Below are 20,713 nucleotides of genomic sequence, written 5' to 3' on the forward strand. Positions count from 1 at the left end.
TGCTTTCATTGTCTTTCAATACAGTGAAGATCAGCTCCTCTCCTGGGCCCCACTTCACAGAAATACACATTCCTGACTTCACAAATGGAACTGCCCAAGAACCCCCACTCATGTTTTCTCCCCAGAGCTTCCCCTGCACCCACATTCTCTGCATTGGTTAGGAATATCCTCATGGCCCAAATGCTCCTGAGTAGCAGACCCTACACTTGTACCCCGACAGGCCTCCCGGTTCCCCCGAAGCTAACCCTGGGCTTGGCTTTGGAGTTTGCAGCCGATTTGTCATCTTCTCTCTGCCAGTTTCACTGACTTGGTTATTCCAAGGAATTCCTGGGACTTCCCTTCGTTACAAAGTAAACGTTAGGAATGAGAAGAGGAATCAGCTACTGCCTGTGTCTTCACTCTGAGTGACTGAGGGAACTTCATTATATCTCAAATTCCCCTAAGGATCCTGAGAATGAAGGTGAGCCCACAGTCCTGTAGAACATTCTCTCTGACTGTAGAGCACTCCGCTTTGTACCAGGCATTCTCATCAAGTGTGCAAGCCCCTTTTATGCTCATATGACCCTCACAGCAACCCTAGGATGTGAAGCTGCTGTTGTCCCCATTTGCAGATGAGGAGACTCCGGCTTAGGGAGGTTGAGTCCCCAGGGAGGCTCAGGCCACTGGTGATGACTGTGGACAACGGTGCCTGTTTGTATTTGGCCCGAACCTACTCCCAGCATGCTGGGGTTTAAGCCCGGGCAGTTGGGAGCCATTTAAAAATGAAAAGGGGTGGGGTGTGATCCCATGCCTGTGATCCCAGCACTTTGGGAGGCCGAGGTGGGTGAATCACTTGAGGCCAGGAGTTCGAGACCAGTCTGGCCAACATGGTGAAACCCTGTCTCTACTAAAAATACAAAAATGAGCTGGCCGTGGTAGCTCATGCCTGTAATCCCAGCTACTTCAGAGGCTGAGGCAGAAGAATTGCTTGAACCCAGAAGTGGAGGTTGTGGTGCGCTGAGATTGCACCACTGCACTCCAGTCTGGGCGACAGAGCGAGACACTGCCTCAAAAAATAAAAATAAATAAAAATAAAAATGAAAAGGATGGGCTGGGCATGGTGGCTCACGCCTGTAATCCCAGCACTTTGGGAGGCTGAGGTGAGTGGATCACCTGAGGTCAGGAGTTCGAGGCCAGCCTGGCCAACATGGTGAAACCCCGTCTCTATTAAAAATACAAAAAATTAGCAGGGCGTGGTGGGGTGTGCCTGTAATTCCAGCTACTCGGGAGGCTGAGGCAAGAGAATCGCTTGAACCCAGGAGGTAGAGGTTGCAGTGAGCTGAGATTGTGCCACTGCACTTCAGCCTAGGTGACAAGAGCAAAAACTTCGTCTCTAAATAAATAAATAAGAAAAGGATGATTTAAAACCAAGATAGGAGAACATGCACTTTAAAATCCAGCCTTGCAAATAGACGGCTAGACTCTGTACGGAGTCCCCGTACCTAACCCGTGCCCTCTGCTGTATTACCCTCCTCAGAAAGGTGGAGACAAGTTTTGCTGCATGTTTGTTTTGCATCTTTGAGGCATGAATGTATAAGCACTTGAGAAAGGTCACAGGGACAAAACTTGTCTTCATTCATGACCAGCCTGGCCAACATGGTGAAACCCCGTCTTTACCAAAAATACAAAAATTAGCCAGGCGTGGTGGTGGTTGCCTGTAATCCCAGCTACTCAGGAGGTGGAGGCAGGAGAATCACTTGAACCGGGGAGGCAGAGGTTGCAGTGAACCGAGATGGCACCATTGCACTCCAGCCTGGGCGACAGAGTGAGAGTCCGTCTCAAAAAACAAAAACAAAAAAAACTTGTCTTCCACTTGCTGGTTGCATAATTCCAAACCATTCAAGCAGCTTCAGCCGTTTGGAGTCAGACTTAGGTGGATGAGGCCTTTGGGAAAAAATCCTGCTTTGGCAAGAAAAGAGAAGTTCCCTGTCTGGCAGCGATGAGAGAGCAGCACCGAGCTCCTCGACAAAACAAAGAGCTTTCTTCAGCCACAGGTGCCAGTGCCCCCAGACTGACACACGTTGCCGTGCAGTCTCTGGCAGGTTGTGGCAGCCACCTCGAGGGCTTGGCAGTCTAGAGCAGCCTCTGGAGGCGGGATGTGGGGAGAAAGTGGGGCTGGCACCAGGAACGCATCCCAGGGCCCTGCCGGGAAGTTGCTGTGTCCCCTGAGATGAATTGTGTCCCCTCTCTGGGTTGTTGCTGGTCCTCTGCGTAATGAAGAGGCAATGGCAGGTCTGAAGGGTGAGGTGCAGTGCTGCGATCATGGCTCACGGTAGCCTCGACCTCCCAGGCTCAAGTGATCTTCCTGCCTCAGCCTCCCAAGTAGCTGGGACCACAGGAGCACACCACCACTCTTGGCTATATATTATTATTAATATTATTATTATTATTTGTAGAGACAGGGTCCCACTATGTTCCCCAGGCTGGTTTTGAACTCCGGGGCTCAAGCGATCCTCCCTCCTCGCCTTCCCAGAGTGCTTGGGATTACCAGCACGAGCCACCACGCCCCACCACCTCCCTTCACTATTTTGTTTAACTGAAACAAATTACACAGAGTAAAATGCACAGATCTTAGGAATACTACTTGATGAATTTGTGTGTATGTGTGTGTGTGTGTGTGTGTGTATTTTTTTTTTTGAGACAGAGTTTCGCCCTTGTCACCCAGGCTGGAGTGCAATGGCGTGATCTCGGCTCACTGCAACTTCCACCACCCTGGTTCAAGCGATTCTCCTGCCTCTCACGCCCAGCTAATTTTTTGTATTTTCAGTGGAGATGGGGTTTCACCATGTTGGCCAGGCTGGTCTTGAACTCCTGACCTCAGGTGATCCACTTACCTCGGCCTCCCAAGGTGCTGGGATTCCAGGCGTGCGCCACTGCATCTGGCCCAAGTTTTTGTGTATTTTGAATGTTTGTGGTGCCTACCTTTGAAGCCACCACCCAGATCTGGACATGGCGCAGATGTCCACCCCCCTCAGATGGGCTCTAAGCTCTGTAATTCATGATTCTCTTTGCCTGATCACATTATTCTTTCAGACTCTTTAATGTTCTGTCTAGACCTGCACTGTTGCCGGCCACTTCAAGTGCACTGGGCCATATCACTGTGTGCGTAGACCTGGAGGGAACACAGCGTTTCTAAGGCTGGGTTCAAAAGAAATGAATGTAAAGGACCTCGTCAGTAACTTTTAGCATTGATGACATTGTGGAAATGACAATATTTTGCATATATTGGATTAGATAAAATACTATTACAATTAATGGCACTGGTTTCTTTTTTACATTTTTCACTGTGGCTAGTAGAAAATTGAAAATTCCAGGCCAGGCACAGTGGCTCTCGCCTGTAATTCTAGCACTTTGGGAGGCCAAGGCAAGTGGATCACTAGAGCTCAGGAGTTTGAAACCAGCCTGGGTAACATGGTAAAACCCTGTTATCTACAAAGAAAGAAAAAATAACTGGGCATGGTGGTGTGTACCTGTAGTCCCAGCTGCTTCCGGGGCTGAGGCGGTAGGATTGCTTGAGCACGGGAGATGGAGGTTGCAGTGAGCTGAGATTGCACTAATGCACTCCAGCCTGGCAGCATGGGTGACAGAGTGAGACCTGTCTCAAAACAACAAAAAAAAAAAAAAAAAAAAGGGAAGAAAGAAAATTCAAAATTCTGGCCTTTGGGAGGCCAAGACGGGGGGATCGCCTGAGCCCAGGAGTTGGAGACCAGCCTGGGCAACATGACAAAACCCACATCTCTACAGAAAAATACAAAAATCAGCTGGACATGGTGGCTTGTGCCTGTAGTTCTAGCTACTAGGAAGGCGGAGGTGGGAGGATCGCTTGAACCTAGGAGGTTGAGGCTGCAGTGAGCTGAGATCGCACCACTGCACGCCAGCCTGGGTGACAGAGTGAGACTGAGTTTCAAAAAAAGAAAATTTAAAATTCTGTTTGTATCCGCATTGCTCTATGCCCTGGAAGTCTCCTGCTGATGAAGGACTTACCTCCTGAATCTTGCCACCTGCCCCTGGCCCCATGGGTGTTGGTGGCATGTGGGTGCTGGCGAGTGCTGTGTTGTGAGGAGGTGTGTGTGGCATAGGGGTGGCCACACTCTGCATACATATGTTTCCTGTGGTTTCCAGCCTCAGGTGCGAGGCAGACTTCAGCTGCTCCACGCAGGCTCCCTCCAGTCTCAGGCATTGCTCCCAAGTCAGACTCCATCTGCCCAGTGCCACTTTCGCTTGGCTTCTGCCTCATTTTGAAGACTTCCAATGAAACCTACTCCCCAGTGGTGCCTGTGACTCCCTTATCTTGTGGGAGCCGCTGGAAGGCGTGGAGGTGGAGGGGTGCTGAGGTTGTTTTGAATTGGTTTGTGGGCTGAGGCTCAGGTCAGACATTTTGGGGACATTCTGTGGAGTCCACGCACTGAATGGGAGGTGCTGGCTCACCTCTGTAAGCTTCTGAGGGCTTAGGAGCACCCCGTGTAGGATGGAGGCCTGCTAGTACCCCCTCCATGCAGCCTGACCACCTGGGCCCCTGCAGAGTTGGTGCTAGCCCTGTAGAAGGTGGGAGCGGCTTGGTGTCCACTCTGGAGCAGGCTGGGGTCCAGCTCTGGCTCCAAGGGAACTGACCACTGTTGGTCACAGGCCTGTCTCACCCGTGTGTCCACGGGACGTCTAGGCAGTGGGCCTGTGCATGACCAGTCTGCCAGTGAGGTGACAGCGGGGAGCCAGTCCCAGGGGGATAATTGGATTGAGATGCAGACACTTTATTTGGAAGGTGCTAGGAGTCACTACCAGGCTCAAAGAATGAGGAAGGGGTGGACACGACACAGGAGCAGCACGAGGAGGAGACACGAAGAGGGTTGGGAAGCCGATGGGCACAGGGGAGAGGCGAGCGGACCCAGGTGCGAGGGTGGAGAGCAGTGGGCTGGGGGATGACCACCACTTAACCAGCCTCATGGTGTCACTCACCGAGCCTTAGTTTCCCCTTCTGAATTGAGGGGCAAGAGATGACCTGTAAGGACCACCAGCCCTGCTGTCTATGAGGCCATGGCAATGGTAAGGCCCAGAGGAAGCCCAGCCCTCCAGTGTCCTCCATCCATCCCTTCTCTCTGCTCAGCTTCGCACCAGCGTGGGCTGCAGTGAGTCCCAGGCTGTACACCTTGGCAGCCGTGCGGCGGGGGCTCTTGTGTGAGGAGAGGAGCAGTGCCAAATGCGCCAGCTGTCAGCCAGACTGAAGGTGAAGGGAGCCAATAGGCTCATGTCTGAATACAAGGTCTTCAGCCCACCCCTGGAGGCAGTATGTCAGGATTCTTCCGAACAGACAATCTGGGGTCTGTTCTAAAGGGGCCTACAGCATGGCCACGGTCACTGTAGCTTCAGAAGTGTTTAAAGTTTTGTCTTTCTTGGTCATTGAAAGAGGCAAAAAAAAAAAAAAAAAAGAAAAAGAAAAAGAAAAGAAAAGAAAAGCAGTAAGGAATGAGGGAGGACTCAATTTTGCACAATCTAACTCTCTGTGTTCCCCTGAGGATAAATTGGAAATGAAATATGAATACAGGACTTTCAGGTGTGAGTCAGTTCAGTGTGTTAAGACACTTGCTTTCTAACCCTCCTTTGCTTTTTGGCAGTAATCGGATTGCTGGACAACTTGGTTTTTAAGGCCTCTCTAACTACTGATAATAAAAACAGCCCTTCTACAGGGAAAATAACCTTTCATTCTCTTTTGTACCGAGCAGAGAGGAAAGAACATTGGCTGAGCCAGGAGGGTTAGCAAGTTGCAGGATGACCCTGTTTATCTTGTGAGATTCAGTTGGCTTTAAACGTTTTCAGAGATCATATGGTTGCTTTTGTATATATTTTGTTTGTATAACTTGGAATCATTTTTCTGCTAATCTTTTGATTTTAAACATGTCTCTGGTACGTAGTACAAGGTTTGAGGGGTTTTTTTGTAGTTTGAAACATAGCATTTTTAAAGGTAATGTTGTTCATTTACATTTATTGTTATGTTTTACTAGATCTGCTCTTTTGCTGCTTTTTGTTTCATTATAATTTGATTATCTAAGTACTTGTGGTTTTAGGTTGGCCTGTGCCTAGCACCATGTATCTTTCATTTTAGATTTCTTAGACCTTATCAAACTTATTTTTCTTTTTTTGAGATGGAGTCTTGCTCTGTTGCCAGGCTGGAGTGCAGTGGCGCCATCTTGGCTCACTGCCATCTCTGCCTCCCAGGTTCAAGCCATTCTCCTGCCTCAGCCTCCTGAGTAGCTGGGATTACAGGCACACACCACCACACCCAGCTAATTTTTGTATTTTTAGCAGAGACAGGGTTTCATCATGTTGGCCAGGCTGGTCTCGATCTCTTGACCTCGTGATCTGCCCACCTCAGCCTCTCAAAGTGCTGGGATTACAAGCGTAGCCACCATCCCTGGCCCTCAAACTTATTTTTCTTAATCTAAATCTTCTAATAGCTAACCGACTCAAACTTCAAGTGTTCTTATTTCTGTAGATTGCCACATATAGCTATCACAAAGCAGAGGAACTTTGGACTTTCTTCTATAAGCATCTTAAGCTGTTGGCTTCCTCCTTCTGAACACTCTCCGCCCCTCCCTCATGCTGTGGGGCTCAGGGTTGAGAAACACATTAATTCTCGATTCTCCTTTCTGGCTCTTACATCCAACTTCTGTTCTTTCATTGCACTGATCACGTACACGTAGTAACATACTATAGTGGGGTGGGAACAGAAAGGATCTAAAGGGTGTTTTTGTCATTCTGGGCAAGTCTCTCCAAGCCCAGCCTATGAGTCTTATCTTCAAAAAGTGAAATAAAATAAAGCTAATATACTGAGGACTGAAAGAGAACATGAGTGAGGCTGTTCCTGGCACACATGAGCTGCTTGATAAAAATTAACCTCCCCTTCTCCACCTTGTTAGTGTTCTCAGTGGCTTTGCACACCAAATGTTTTGTCTTTTTATTGTAAAGCTTGACCTTGAGGATGTTCCTGGGCTCATCATTCTTGGTGGTATGGTGACTTTTTTGCTTTTTATTTATTAATTGTGGTGGACAATTAACAAATAACATAAAATGAACCTTTTTATTTGTATGTTTATTTATTTATTTTGAGATGAATCTCGCCCTGTCGCCCAGGCTGGAGTGCAGTGGTGTGATCTTGGCTCACGCAACCTCCGCCTCCCAGGTTCAAGCAATTTTCCTGCCTCAGCCTCCCGAGTAGCTGAGATTACAGGCATGTACCACCATGCCCGGCTAATTTTTGTATTTTTAGTAGAGATGGGGTTTCGCCATGTTGGCCAGGCTGGTCTCGAACTCCTGACCTCAGGTGATCTGCCTGCCTGGGCCTCCAAAGTGCTGGGATGATGGGCGTGAGCCACCGCACCTGGCCCAAACCATTTTAAAGTATACAATTCAGTGACTTTCAGAACATTCACAGTGTTGTACAAGCCTTACCTCTGTCTGATTCCAAAACTTTTTCATCATCCCAAAGGAGATGGTGGCTCTTTCAAGATGCCAGCTTTGGCGTCAACTGGACCTTCTGGCTGTCTGACTTTGGACAAGCATTGTAATCTCCAGCCTTTGTTTTCTCACCTTTAAAATGGAAATAATGCTGATCACCTTATGGGCCTTTTTAAAAAGAACTTGATTGAGGTATAATGTGTGTACCACAAAAGCAAGTCATCCTAAGTGTACTTTTTCAGTACTTTTTTGTGAATTTGCAGAGTTGTGCACCCATCACCACAATCCCAATTTTAGAATGTCTCTATCATTTCCTGTTCCTATCTCCAGCTCCTTGTAACCACAAGTCTGCTTTCTGTCTGTATGGGTTTGCCTTTTTTAGACATTTTATACCAATGGCAGCTGACAATATATGGTCTTCATGCCTAGCTTCTTTCACTCAGTGTCCAGTTTTCGAGGTTCATCCATATAGTTGCATGTGGCAGTGCTTCATTCCTTTCTGTGGCTGAGGAATATTCCATTGTGTGGACGGACCGTGTTTTGATAATCCACTCCTCTGTTGATGGACACCTTCCATGATTCATATTTACTACTGTGTGTCATTCTCAGTACCGTGGCACTGTGCTGGTACACAGAAATGCTTAATAATTGTGGTTGGCCGGGTATGGTGGCTCACGCCTGTAATCCCAGCACCGTGGGAGGCCAAGCTGGGTGGATCACTTGAGGCCAGGAGTTTGAGACCAGCCTGGCCAACATGGCGAAACCCTGCTTCTACTAAAAATACAAAAATTAGCCGGGCGTGGTGGCAGGCGCCTGTAGTTCCAGCTACTCGGGAGGCTGAGACATGAGAATGGCTTGAAGCCTGGGGGCAGAGGTTGCAGTGAGCCAAGATTGCGCCACTGCCCCCCAGCCTGGGCAATAGGCTTTTCTCTCAAGAAGAAAAAAAAATGATGGTCATTGTTTATGTTATTTCCTTATGGGCTTTTTTTTAAATGCGGATGATTTTCTTACCTTTAGACTTGTTATTTGTGGTTTTGATAGCTTTTTTTTTTGTCAAGCTGTCCATCATCATCCTGAAATTTCGTTTGTTAAAGTCTTACGATCCACATATGGCAGTAACTGTGTATCATCATGGCGTAGGGCTGTCTGATAAGCCAGGTCACCTGCTTCCCTCATTCATGCCACAAGTGTTTACTGAGTGCACCATAGGTGCCTGCAGGTTCTGTGGGTGAAACCTGTGTACTCCAAGAGGAGAGAGTGACTGTATCCATTTTGCTCAGCCCTGTAGCCCCACAGCCTGGATGGTATTTGTTGAATGAAGGCAGAGCCTCTACCCTTGTGTAACTCAGTGCGGGTGGAGAGCCCATGGCAGACCCAGGACTGGAGGCTCCTGCATCATTAGGAACATTGGTGGCTGAAGCTTGCTTGTCCCAGCTGGCAAGAGCCAGTTACGCCTGTCTCCTTCCACCTCCATGTATGGTGACGTCACTTTGATAGCTTGACATCAGCCACTGTGGGACTATTTACACCATGGAAATGGGCAAAAGACACCAATCTGAGCTTTTGTCCTTTTATTATTATTGTTATTATTTTTTGGAGCGCCTGGTGTTAAACATTTACCAGAACACCCATCTGCCTTTCCAACCTCATGACCTATTCTTCTCCTGACAAGATGTTTTTTACAGATGAGGAAGTTGAGGCACAGAGAATTGAAGGGACTTGGCCAAGGTAACACAGCCAAAATTCCAGCCCCGGCTTCCTTGGGCTGTCCCCACGGACATGGGAAGATGCAGCATCAGATCTGCCTCACTCCCTCCTCCCCAGTCAGGTTTTTTCTGCTGCTGAATTTCCATTTCCATCCCTCGCCAGGGTTTTCAGTGCTTTGCTTCCCAGTGTGTTGCCTGAGCCACCCTCACATCCTGTCCCTTCCTTCTTAATAGGAACACTGTGTTTTCCTTTGTTCTTAACAGAATTTCGCTAAGGAGTTTGTGATCAGTGATCGGAAGGAGCTGGAGGAAGATTTCATCAAGAACGAGCTGAAGAAGGCGGGGGGAGCCAATTACGACGCCCAGACAGAGTAACCCCAGCCCCCCCCCGCACCACCCCTTGCCAAAGTCATCTGCCTGCTCCCCGGGGGAGAGGACCGCCGGCCTCAGCTACCAGCCCACCAGCCCACCAGGGAGAAAAGAAGCCATGAGAGGCAGCGCCCGCCACCCTGTGTCCGCAGCCCCCACCTTCCTGCTTCCCTTAGAACCCTGCTGTGTCCTATCTCATGACGCTCATGGAACCTCTTTCTTTGATCTTCTTTTTCTTTTCTCCCCCTCTTTTTTGTTCTAAAGAAAAATCATTTTGATGCAAGGTCCTGCCTGCCATCAGATCCGAGGTGCCTCCTGCAGTGACCCCTTTTCCTGGCATTTCTCTTCCATGCCACGAGGTCTGCCTAGTGAGATCTGTATGACCTCACGTTGCTTTCCAGAGCCCGGGCCTGTTTTGCCATCTCAGTTTTCTTGGGCCCTGCTTCCTGTGTACCACTGAGGGGCAGCTGGGCCAGGAGCTGCGCCCGGTGCCTGCAGCCTTCATAAGCACACACGTCCATTCCCTCGTCAGGCCCAGACCTCCTGGAATCTGCCCTGGGCTCCCTCATCCCACCTCTATCCAGAGTTGCCTAAGTTGCATGTCCAGCAGAGGCAGGATTGCTCGGTGGTGAGAAGGTTAGGTCTGGCTCAGACTGAATAAGAAGAGATAAAATTTGCCTTAAAACTTGCCTGGCAGTAGCTTTGCTGCACGGTCTGAAACCACCTGTTCCCAACCTCTTGACTGAAATTTCCTTGTGACACAGAGAAGGGCAAAGGTCTGAGCCCAGAGCTGACAGAGGGAGTATTTCAGGGTTCACTTCAGAGGCTCCCAAAGCGACAAGAACGTTAGGGAGAGAGGCCCAGGGTGGGGACTGGGAATTTAAGGAGAGCTGGGAACGGATCCCTTAGGTTCAGGAAGCTTCTGTGCAAGCTGCAAGGATGACTCGGCGAAAGGGTTGCTCCGCCCGCCGCGCTAGCTGTGAGCTGAGCAAAGCCAGGGGCTCACAGCACCCCAGAAGCCTGTGGCTTCAATCCTAGGCCTGCACCACGCATTCAAAAGGATCGTTTTGTTTGGTTTTTGAAGAAAGATGAGATTGGCTTGGTTCTTCATGAGCACATTTGATATAGCTCTTTTTCTGTTTTTCCTTGCTCATTTCGTTTTGGGGAAGAAATCTGTACTGTATTGGGATTGTAAAGAACATCTCTGCGCTCAGACAGTTTACAGAAATAAATGTTTTTTTGTTTTTCAAAAAACAGTTTGGTTTCTGATTTGTCCTACAAAGTTCTTTCCTTTGTTGTAAAAACAAAGGCAGTCATCATCACCTTCAGATTTAATGGATGTTTGCGGAGCTGCTGGGGCCAGGCACGTTCGTGTTCACTAGCTTATTTAATTCTTAGCACCCATAAGAAACAGGGGCTGCTTTTGTCCCCATTTCCTCAAAACTGAGGCTCAGAGGGACTCATTCACCTGAGGTCACCCAGATAGAAAGTGGCAGTGCTGGGATTTTTTTTTTTTTTTTTTTTTGAGACAGAGTCTCACTCTGTCGCCCAGGCTGGAGTGCAGTGGGGAGATCTCAGCTCACTGCAAGCTCCGCCTCCCAGGTTCAAGAGATGATCCTGCTTCAGCCTCCATAGTAGCTGAAATTACAGGTACCTGCCACCATGCCTGGCTAATTATTATATTTTTAGTAGAGATGGAGTTTCGCCATGTTGGCCAGGCTGGTCTCGAACTCCTGACCTCAGGTGATCTGCCCATCTCGGACTCCCAAAGTGTTGGGATTACAGGCGTGAGCCACCACACCCAGCCAGAGCTGGGATTTGAACTGAGATCTCTCCACGCCCCTGGTGCTGTGGCTTGTGAAGGGAGCGGGGAGGCCACACATGTGGGACAGTGATGGGACCACAGGTAGTGATTCTTTTTGAGTGGCCAGAACTCCCCTGTCTGCCTTTTTAGGAAAAGCCAGAGAAAGCATCTTCCTCGTTGGCCGTGACATCCTTTCCGAGGTTATCCTACAGCTGAGAAACTGGACTTCCAGCACACCAGACCCTGTGGGAGCCCAGAATCAGGGCAGAGGAACTTCAGACACAGACAGCGGGGCTTAGAGGAGCTGAGCGTGGGGCAGGGAGGGTGCGGGGAGAGGGCAGAAGCCGAAATCAGGGCAGGAAGGAATCCTACAAGGTATGGACAAGACCCTCATCATGCTGCCCAGGTGGCAGGGGGCCATAGGTCACCACCACCCCCAGCCCCAGCCCGCTCCAGCCACGTCTGCGTTCTAATTTCTGCTCGTCTGTTCACAGCTAGCTGTGTGGCTTTAGGCAATTTAGTTAACCTCTCAGCCTCGGTTTCCTTATCTGCAAAATGGAAAACATTGCCTACGTGTAGAAAGGCTTAAGAAGCAGTGAGGATTGTGCAGGAAAAGGGTGCCTGTCAGGGCGCAGTGTTCTTATCTCACACCTGCCCCTGGTCTTGTTACCTCCGTGGGCTTCCATCTTTTCCTGTACCTAGAGTCGAGGGAGCTAAACTAGGTCCGTTCCCAGTGCACGGGTTTTAGCTCCGTTCCGAACTTGGGCTCCGTTCAGAACATGGGCATGACTTCATGTCACCATGCACTCCGCCCCGCAAGCCTTCCATCCTCTCCTGGAATCTCCTGGTCAGCCAAGCCCTCCTCCAGGCTCACTGCCCACCCCACTCCCTGCCCCAAATCGGACTAGAAAGAATGAGCAGCTCTCAGATCTGCCCCTAGGCCTGTGGTCTCATCCCTGGCTGTGAATTAGGATCACTGGGAGCTTTGAAAATACAGATGAGGCGTCTATTCCAGACTAGTGAAGTCGGAGTGCCGGACTCAACAAACGCCGGCTTTTCCTTTCCAGACAGCTGCAGAAGTGGCCCCGATCCCGGGCAGGAGGGGCTGGAAGGGAGGTCTGCATCTCCTCCGTGGGTTCCTCTTGTGAGTGGAATCTTCTTTGTTTGTTTTTGTTTTGTTGGTTTAGAGACAGGGTCTCACTCTGCCACCCAGGCTGGCGGGCAGTGGCACGATCACAGATCACTGCAGTCTCCATCTCCTGGGCTCAATCGATCCTTCTACCTCAGCCTCCCGAGTAGCTGGGACTGCAGGTGTGCACCACCACGCCTAGCTAATTTTTGTATTTTTTGTAGATAGGAGGTCTCCCTGTGCTGCCCAGGCTGGTCTCAAACTCCTGGACTCAAGCAATCCTCCCACCTCAGCCTCTCAGAGTGCTGGGCTTATAGGCGTGAGCCACTGCACGCAGCCATGAGTGGAATCTTGAAGGGCAAGTGCAGACAGGTTTATTGAGCCCCTACTATGTGCCAGGCACTGGCCTAGGCATGGGGATTTGATGATGAACAAACTCAGACAGCCCCCACCCTCAAGGAGGCTGAGTCTAGCAGGGATGACGGATATTAGTCAACTTGTCCCACCAGAGGGTGCGTGTTTCCAGATGAGGATAAGTCCCCTTCAGAGGAAAAAGCCCGGGTTCCGTGAGAGCTCACGAGCGCCCTGGATCTCTTTGGGGTATGCGGGAGGGCTTCCCTAAGGAGGTGGTACCTGAGCTGAGAACGTAGGGAAAGGAGGGGAGGAAGAGGAAAGTGTGGACACAGCCTCCATGGAATGTTTGCCCACGGGTGAACCAGGGTCTGAAGCAGCTTGTTTGTGTGTCAAGGAGCTTGGCTTTAACTCGAAAACTGCAGCTTGGGCCTTTGCTGGGGGATCCCAAGGGATCATGAGACCACTGAAGGCAGAGAAATCTTGCCTTTTTTTTTTTTTTTTTTTTTGAGACAGAGTCTTGCTCCGTCACTCAGGCTGGAGTGCAGTGGCACTATCTCAGCCCACTGCAACCTCTGCCTCCTGGGTTCCAGCGATTCTCCTGCCTCAGCCTCCCCAGTAACTGGGATTAGAGGTGCCCACCACCACGCCCAGGTAATTTGTGTGTTTTTAGTAGAGGCAGGGTTTCACCATGTTGGCCAGGCTGGTCTCGAACACCTGACCTTGTGATCCACCCACCTCTGCCTCCCAAAGTGCTGGGATTACAGGTGTGAACCACCACACTCGGCCCTATTTCTCAACCGTGCCGGGTGTTTATACCCCAGAGGTTATCTGGTGAGGGGGTCCAGGCCCAGGGTGCCGCCCTGGCTGGGGGAAAGTTCCCTGTAGCTCCTGCCCTGAGGATGAGCTGCCCTTGTTGAAATCTTTCTGTTCCCCATTTCTTAGTGAACCGTAAAAGAGAAAAACAAGAACCAGAAAATCTGCACAGTCCAAGTGATGTAGAAAGAATTTTTTAAAAGAACCAGAAAAGGCCGGTCACCAGATGACTCAGTACGAGACAGTGGGCAGCACAGCCGTGGCTCAGAGCTCAGCCTTGGGCTCAGGTTTGAGTCCGAGGCCCGTGGCTCACCTGCCAGATGACCTTGGCCAGCAGTGTCACCTCTCTGAGCCTCAGTTTCCCCCTCTATAACACAGGGTCATGATCACAGCACTTCCCTCATGCATTTATTGTAAGAACTAAGTGAGCTGAACCTCGCCAGGTGCTTAGCGTGATGTGATCTGTTAGATTCCTATAGTGACTCTGCACAGTCCTGGGGGACCGTCCTTGTTTGGGGCAAGGGCTGTGGCCATGAGCAGCTCAGGCCTAACCCCGAGGCAGTGATGGAGCCATCTGATCCTTCTACCCCTGTCTGTCAATGTCACCGCCCGTGGGCTGCCATTATGAATCTAGGGCTTGGCTGGCATCACTTTGAGTACACAAATGTCTCCACCTGGGCGGGACTTAGGAGCGAGCAAAAGGCATGGCTCTTCTATCCCTGCTGGGAAGGTGGGGCTGGGATTGGGAGCCAGCACGGTGTGAGGGGAACGGTTGGAACCTGAGCTCCCCGCCTAGGGGCCGCGTGACCTTAGGCAGGATGCTTGTCCCCTCTGAGGAGTTCCCAAGGTGAGTCACACAGCTACAGGAGGTTCAGCGGGGCAGGGATGCACCCGTCTCTTGCAATGGGGGTCACCAAGTGTTTGTGAAGAGAAATACAGCCTACCACACACTCCTAGGAAACAGCTGAGCCAGGATTTGAACCCAGGCAGTGCTGGGTTCAAACATCTTTTATGAGATTATGCTGTAGGATCTCACAGAAATGAATGAATGAGTGAACCCTAACATTCTGTGCAACAGAAAGAGACTGGTTAGTCTGCCGGGGTCCTCAGCTGCCTCACAGACCAGGACAACACCAATCCCCAGCACTCCCTCGGCAGGTGCTCCCTTCATGCTGCAGGAAGGATGGAGCAGGAACTCCAGGAATCCAGGCTGCTATCCAAAGAGGAGGAAGGGCTAGGCAGTCAAACTTCACCATGGCCATGGTGTCCCAACAGCATGAAGACAAAAGCTAGCCAGGCGCAGTGCGCACACCTATAGTCCTAGGTGCTTGGGAGGCTCAGGCAGGAGGTACCTCGGGCCCAGGAGTTCTGGTCTGTGGTGCACTGTGCTGACCAGGTGTCCACACCGAGTTTGGCATCAATGCAGTGAGACTTTCTGGGAGCAAGAGAAGCTTGGCCTTGCGCTGGGGTTGCTTTCAGCTCTGAGATTCCTCCCAGTCTGATAGATGAGGCACTTGCAATATTACATTTTTGTTTGAATGTAAATAAATTCCTTTTCTTTCTTTCCTTCTTTCTTTCTTTCTTTCTTTCTTTCTTTCTTTCTTTCTTTCTTTCTCTCTCTCTCTCTCCCTCTCTCTCTCTCTCTTTCTTCCTTTTCTTTCTTTTTTTTTTTTTTGAAACAGAGTCTCCCTCTGTCGCCCAGGCAGGAATGCAGTGGCACAATCTCTGCCTGCCAGGTTCAAGCGATTCTCCTGCCTCAGCCTCCCGAGTAGCTGGGATTATAAGCGCCCGCCACCATGCTCAGTTGATTTGTGTGTGTGTGTGTTTTGTTTTGTTTTTTGAGATGGAGTCTCACTCTGTTGCCCAGGCTGGAGTGCAGTGGCGCGAACTCGCCTCACTGCAACCTCTGCCTCCCAGGTTCAAGCAATTCTCCTGCCTCAGCCTCCTGAGTAGCTGGGATTACAGGCACGTGCCACTGCACCTGGCTAATTTTTGTGTTTTTTGGTCGAGACGGGGTTTCATCGTGTTAGCCAGGTTGATCTCAAACTCCTGACCTCATGTGATCTGCCCGTCTCGGCCTCCCAAAGTGCTGGGATTACAGGTGTGAGCCACCACACCTGGCCAAATAAATTCTTAAGTCATAAAACTAAGGGAAAAATATGTTTTAGAGCTTTTTTTCTTCAGGATTATGCCTTAATTTTGAGCCTTTCTTTGCCCATCAAAACAGTTCATCCTAAATTGAGAAGAGAATTTCACCTTTTTCCAACAGCAACTCCATGTTAGCTTTTTGCTACCCCTCACCCACTCAGCAACCTGTGGTCAAGGGCAAACTTCCAGAAGGGCCGGAGGGGCTCTGCGTGTCCCTCTAGCCAGGACCTTGTCCACCTTCCTCCTCGCATGCCCGCATCCGGGCACTGACATTCTTCCTCTACTTTTCTGAAGGCTCCTCTCTTTCCCTCTAGAGAGAGACTGGTCTCTACTGGTCTGCCTCTTCTAGAAGGTTCCCTGTGCCCTGTGAAGTGGGCTGAATGATGACCCCCAAAAGAGTTGTCTGTGCCCCAGAACCTGTAAATGTGACCTTATGTAGAAAAAGGGTCTTTACAGATATAATTAAAGATCATCCTGGATTTAGGGTAGCCCCTAAATCCCGTAACAGGCATCACGGGGAGATTTGAGACAGAGACAAGAGAGATGAGAGACAAGAGACAAGAGAGACAAGAGATGTGAGATGAGAGACGAGAGAGATGGCCACGTGAAGGCAGAGGCAGAGATTGGAGTAAGGCATCTGCAAGCCTGGAGCCACCAGGAGCTGGAAGAGGCAGGAAGAGCTTCCAGAGAGAGCATGGCCCTGTCCACACTTTGATCTTTGACTTCTGACCTCCAGAATCGTGAGAGAACATCTTTGTTAAGCCCCTGGTTTGGTGATTGACTGTAGCAGCTGTGGGGGATGAGTCCGCCCTCTTCCCTCCCTCCTCCAGTTGCTTCTCCCCTCCCCCACTAACTGTGCGCCTCTCTGGGGCAGGTGCCCCATCCCAGTGCCCGGCGTGAGGCCTTGCACACAGTAGGTGCTCACTAAGTAGTCACTGGGTCGGCTTCAGTGGAGTTCCCCAGTCTGAAAGGGGAGGAGGTGGGGCCCTGCCCAGCTCTTCAAGCCACACACAGAATCCATACTTGCTCAGGGGCTCGGACCTAGTCTGTGCTGAACTGGGCAATGAGACCAGAGGTCTTTCTGGTTTTCTCTGCCTGGGTGCTGGCTCCCGCCTCTGGCTCTGCCCCAGGGCTGGCCCTGAAGGACAGCTATGCTGTGTGCCTGTCCACCTGTCTGGTTCCTCCACCCCAGCGGCTTGACCCCATTACCCTGAGTTCTCCTCCCTTTTAATCCTCTCTGAGGGAGTCTAAAGATACCACTGCCGGGAGGGGGCCGTGGAGGCTGCCGTGTGCTGCAGGCTGGGGGTTCTGCCAAGTGCCCCCCAGGTGCCAGGTGTGGGACTTTGGCTCCCTCTGGGTGGGGCAGGAGAGGCAGGTGTTGCCCTAAGGCTAAGGCACACCAGGGAGTCTGGGGCAGGGGCTGTTCTGTCTGCCTGTGCTGGGAACTGGTTGAGGGAGCTGCCCCTGCAACTGGGGGATCAGTGAGTAAAGAGGCCCCTTTGGGCCTGGAGCGTTGGCTCATGCCTGCCATCCCAGCACTTTGGGAGGCCGAGGCAGGAGGATCGCTTGAACCCTGGAATTTGAGACCAGCCTAGGGAACAATGCAAGACTTTATCTCAGGAAAAAAAAATAGAGATGGGATCTTGCTCTGTTACCCAGGCTGGTCTCGAACTCCTGGGCTCAAGTGATCTTCCGGCTTCAGCCTTCCAAAGTGCTGGGATTATAGGCGTGAGCCACTGTGCCCGGCTGGAAACCCCTTCTCTTTTTTTTTTTTTTTTTTTTTTTTTTTGAGACGGAGTCTCGCTCTGTCGCCCGGGCTGGAGTGCAGTGGCCGGATCTCAGCTCACTGCAAGCTCCACCTCCCGGGTTCACGCCATTCTCCTGCCTCAGCCTCCCGAGTAGCTGGGACTACAGGTGCCGCCACCTCACCCGGCTAGTTTTTTGTATTTTTTAGTAGAGACGGGGTTTCACTGTGTTAGCCAGGATGGTCTTGATCTCCTGACCTCGTGATCCGCCCGTCTCGGCCTCCCAAAGTGCTGGGATTACAGGCTTGAGCCACCGCGCCCGGCCCTGGAAACCCCTTCTCTACGAAAAATAAAAATGAAATTAGCTGGTCCTGGTGGTATATGTCTGGTCCCAGCTAATCAAGAGGTTGAGGTGGGGGAACTGCTTGAGTCCGGGAGGTCAAGTTTGCAGTGAACCATGATCATGCCACTGCACCCCAGTGTGAGCAGCAGAGGAAGACCCTGTTTCAAAAAAAAGAAAAAAGAAAAAGAAAGAAAAGAAAAAAGAAAAAGCCCCTTTGAACTGAAGGCTACACTGCATGGGTTATTTCTGGTAAACCTGAGAGAATGAGACCAGGCATGGAATTCTTTGCTCCTTGGTTCATCCCCAGCAGTTCCCATGTCTGGTGTCAGTGCTAAAGACAGGCCACACCACTGTGTGTATGCACAGGCAAGACAAACTGTGATGACTCTGATAAACCCCAGAACATAAAGGCAAGGGTAAAAGGCAGCTTACAAAGTGATGGGGCACAGTGATAACACTTGTGCTAAATTTCCAAACAAAATCCTAAGACCTTGGTTACGAGTGGGTCCACCTGAGCAGAGATGCATCTGGCACAATGAAAACGAGAGGTGAGCCCTGGGAGGAGGGAAAGACAGTGCTGGAGTGGAGCTTTGGTGTGTCTTTCTGGGCTCATGTATTTTTAAAAGAGCTGAAGGAAATAAATAAGATGTAAGCATCTGGGTAACACACCTTACAGATGCATGTAGTAAGATGTTAGCATCTGTGTAATGGGTACATGGAAATTAGATAATTTTCCCTATTTTTCTGTCTGTTTGGAGTATTAAAGTTAAGAAATACTTTTTTTTTTTTTTTTTTGAGACGAGTCTCGCTCTGTCGCCCAGGCTGGAGGGCAGTGGCGCGATCTCGGCTCACTGCAAGCTCCGCCTCCCGGGTTCACGCCATTCTCCTGCCTCAGCCTCCCGAGAAGCTGGGACTACAGGCGCCCGTCACCACGTCCGGGTAATTTTTTTTTGGTATTTTTAGTAGAGACGGGGTTTCACCGTGTTCGCCAAGATGGTCTCGATCTCTTGACCTCGTGATCTGCTCGCCTCAGCCTCCCAAAGTGCTGGGATTACAGGCTTGAGCCACTGCGCCCGGCCAAGAAATACTTTTTAAACAAAGAAGGGAATTCATGTAGTACCTGCTAATCAGAGGGAGGAATGTCAAACTGCTCACCTGGAACAGGCGATTTGGTTTAGTACACCTGTTGGAAGAGTCAGCAGGAAGCTAAGAAGAAAGTAACGAGGGTTCTTACAGAGGGTCAATTAAGAACAGAGAGGACAGATGGCTGCGCCATGAACGAGTTCTGAGTATAAAGATTCAGACGCTACCAGAATGAGGCTGGTTGCTGCTGAGAACCAAATTCTTTGTCTGAAAGGTCAAGAGACTGAATGGCCCCAAAACTCCCAGTGCCCTCCTGTAGACTGCCTCCCTTAGCCCGGGGGCACTCACTGCCCAGGCCCTCATTTCCTGTACCCCTGTCCCCATCCCCCAGCCTCCTCAGATGCCTTCCACCTGGGTGCTGGCTGCATTTGGCTCCCCGCAGTCCCTATCATCCCTAGTAGAGCCCAGGGCTGCACCAGGGGCATGTCTTATACATCTGTCCAGCTCCTCCAGCTCCTGGCCCAGTGCCTGGCAAACAGTGGGAGCCCAGTAGCTGCTCACTTAATGTATGGATGCCACCTAAATGAGCTCATACCACAAAGAGACCAGTAATCCCTCAATCCCATCTCCAGGTTGGCTTTTAGAGCCGTGCTTCTCAAAGGCTGTCCCCAGAAACCACCTACAGCAAAACCACCCTGTGTGTTTGTGAAAATGCAGATTCCTGGGCCCCACTCCAGACCCAGTGAGTTTCAGTCTTTGGGGATGGTCCCAGAACTACATTTTAGGCGAGTTTACCAGGTGAGTCTTAGATATTCTTATGAGAATATCTTTACAGCGTACAGAGCCTAATAAGGCCTTTTTTCCCAGCGTTTGAAATGCATGGTCTGGGGACCAAAGCACCAGCGTCACTTGGATACTTGCTTAAACAGCAAATTCCACAAGACCTATTCCAGGCACAGCCAGGACAGGTAGTAATCTGTGTTTGAGCCAACTGTCCAGGGCCATGCTGAAATACGTTGGAGTTTGAAAACCATTGCTTTTGGCCACAGCCCTACTCTCTTCCTTTTTGCTAGAAAACAAATTTTGATTCCATTTTAGAAGAATTATTGTTATTATTTTTTGAGACAGGATCTCACTCTGTTGCCCAGACTAGAGTGCAGTGGCTCAGTCATGGCTCACTGTAGCCTCGACTGCCCAGACTCAAGCGATCCTCCCACTTCAGCCTCCCAAGTGCCTGGGACTACAGGCGCAGGCCACCATGCCTGGCTTTTTTGGTTTTTTTTTGTAGAGACGGGGTTTTGCCATGTTGCTCAGGCTGGTCTCGAACTCCTGGGCTCAAGCAATCTGCCCATCTTGGCATCCCAAAGTGCTGGCGCTACAGGTGTGAGACACTGCGGCCAGTCATTAGAAGACTTTTTGGAATGAACTTAATTTTTAAAATTTTATAAGTATTTACATACCATCACAAAAAATATTGAGAAAACACAGAGATAAAGAAGATGAAAATAAAAATGACCTTATACCTCTCTGAGGTCACTGTTTTCACATTTGGGGGTGCAGCCTTGCATACTATTCTGAAAAATTTTAAGTTCCGGGGTACATGTACAGGATGTGCAGGTTTGTTACATAGGTAAACGTGTGCCATGGTAGTTTGCTGCACCCATCAGCCCCATCACCTAGGTACTAAGTCCAGCATGCATTGGCTCTTTTTCCTAATGCTCTCCCTCCTCT

The 20,713-nt window shown here is 50.2% G+C and overlaps 1 protein-coding gene across 3 annotated transcripts in view; it reads left to right on the plus strand.

Moving 5' to 3' along the window:
- MEAK7 (MTOR associated protein, eak-7 homolog) overlaps positions 1-20,713 on the plus strand; it is a 148,231-nt gene that overhangs the window by 41,983 nt on the left and 85,535 nt on the right. The window contains exon 4 of one of the 3 annotated variants that reach the window (XM_003917255.4): positions 9,459-10,817. The exons of the other annotated variants lie outside the window; for them this stretch is intronic. Within the exon in view, the coding sequence (XP_003917304.1) occupies positions 9,459-9,569 (111 nt within the window). The 3' untranslated portion in view covers positions 9,570-10,817. Of the gene's footprint in view, positions 1-9,458; positions 10,818-20,713 lie in introns of those variants that run through there. 3 annotated transcript variants of the gene reach the window in all.

The sequence above is a fragment of the Papio anubis genome, chromosome 18, assembly GCF_008728515.1.
Source record: "Papio anubis isolate 15944 chromosome 18, Panubis1.0, whole genome shotgun sequence".
In the NCBI taxonomy this organism is placed as follows: domain Eukaryota; kingdom Metazoa; phylum Chordata; class Mammalia; order Primates; family Cercopithecidae; genus Papio; species Papio anubis.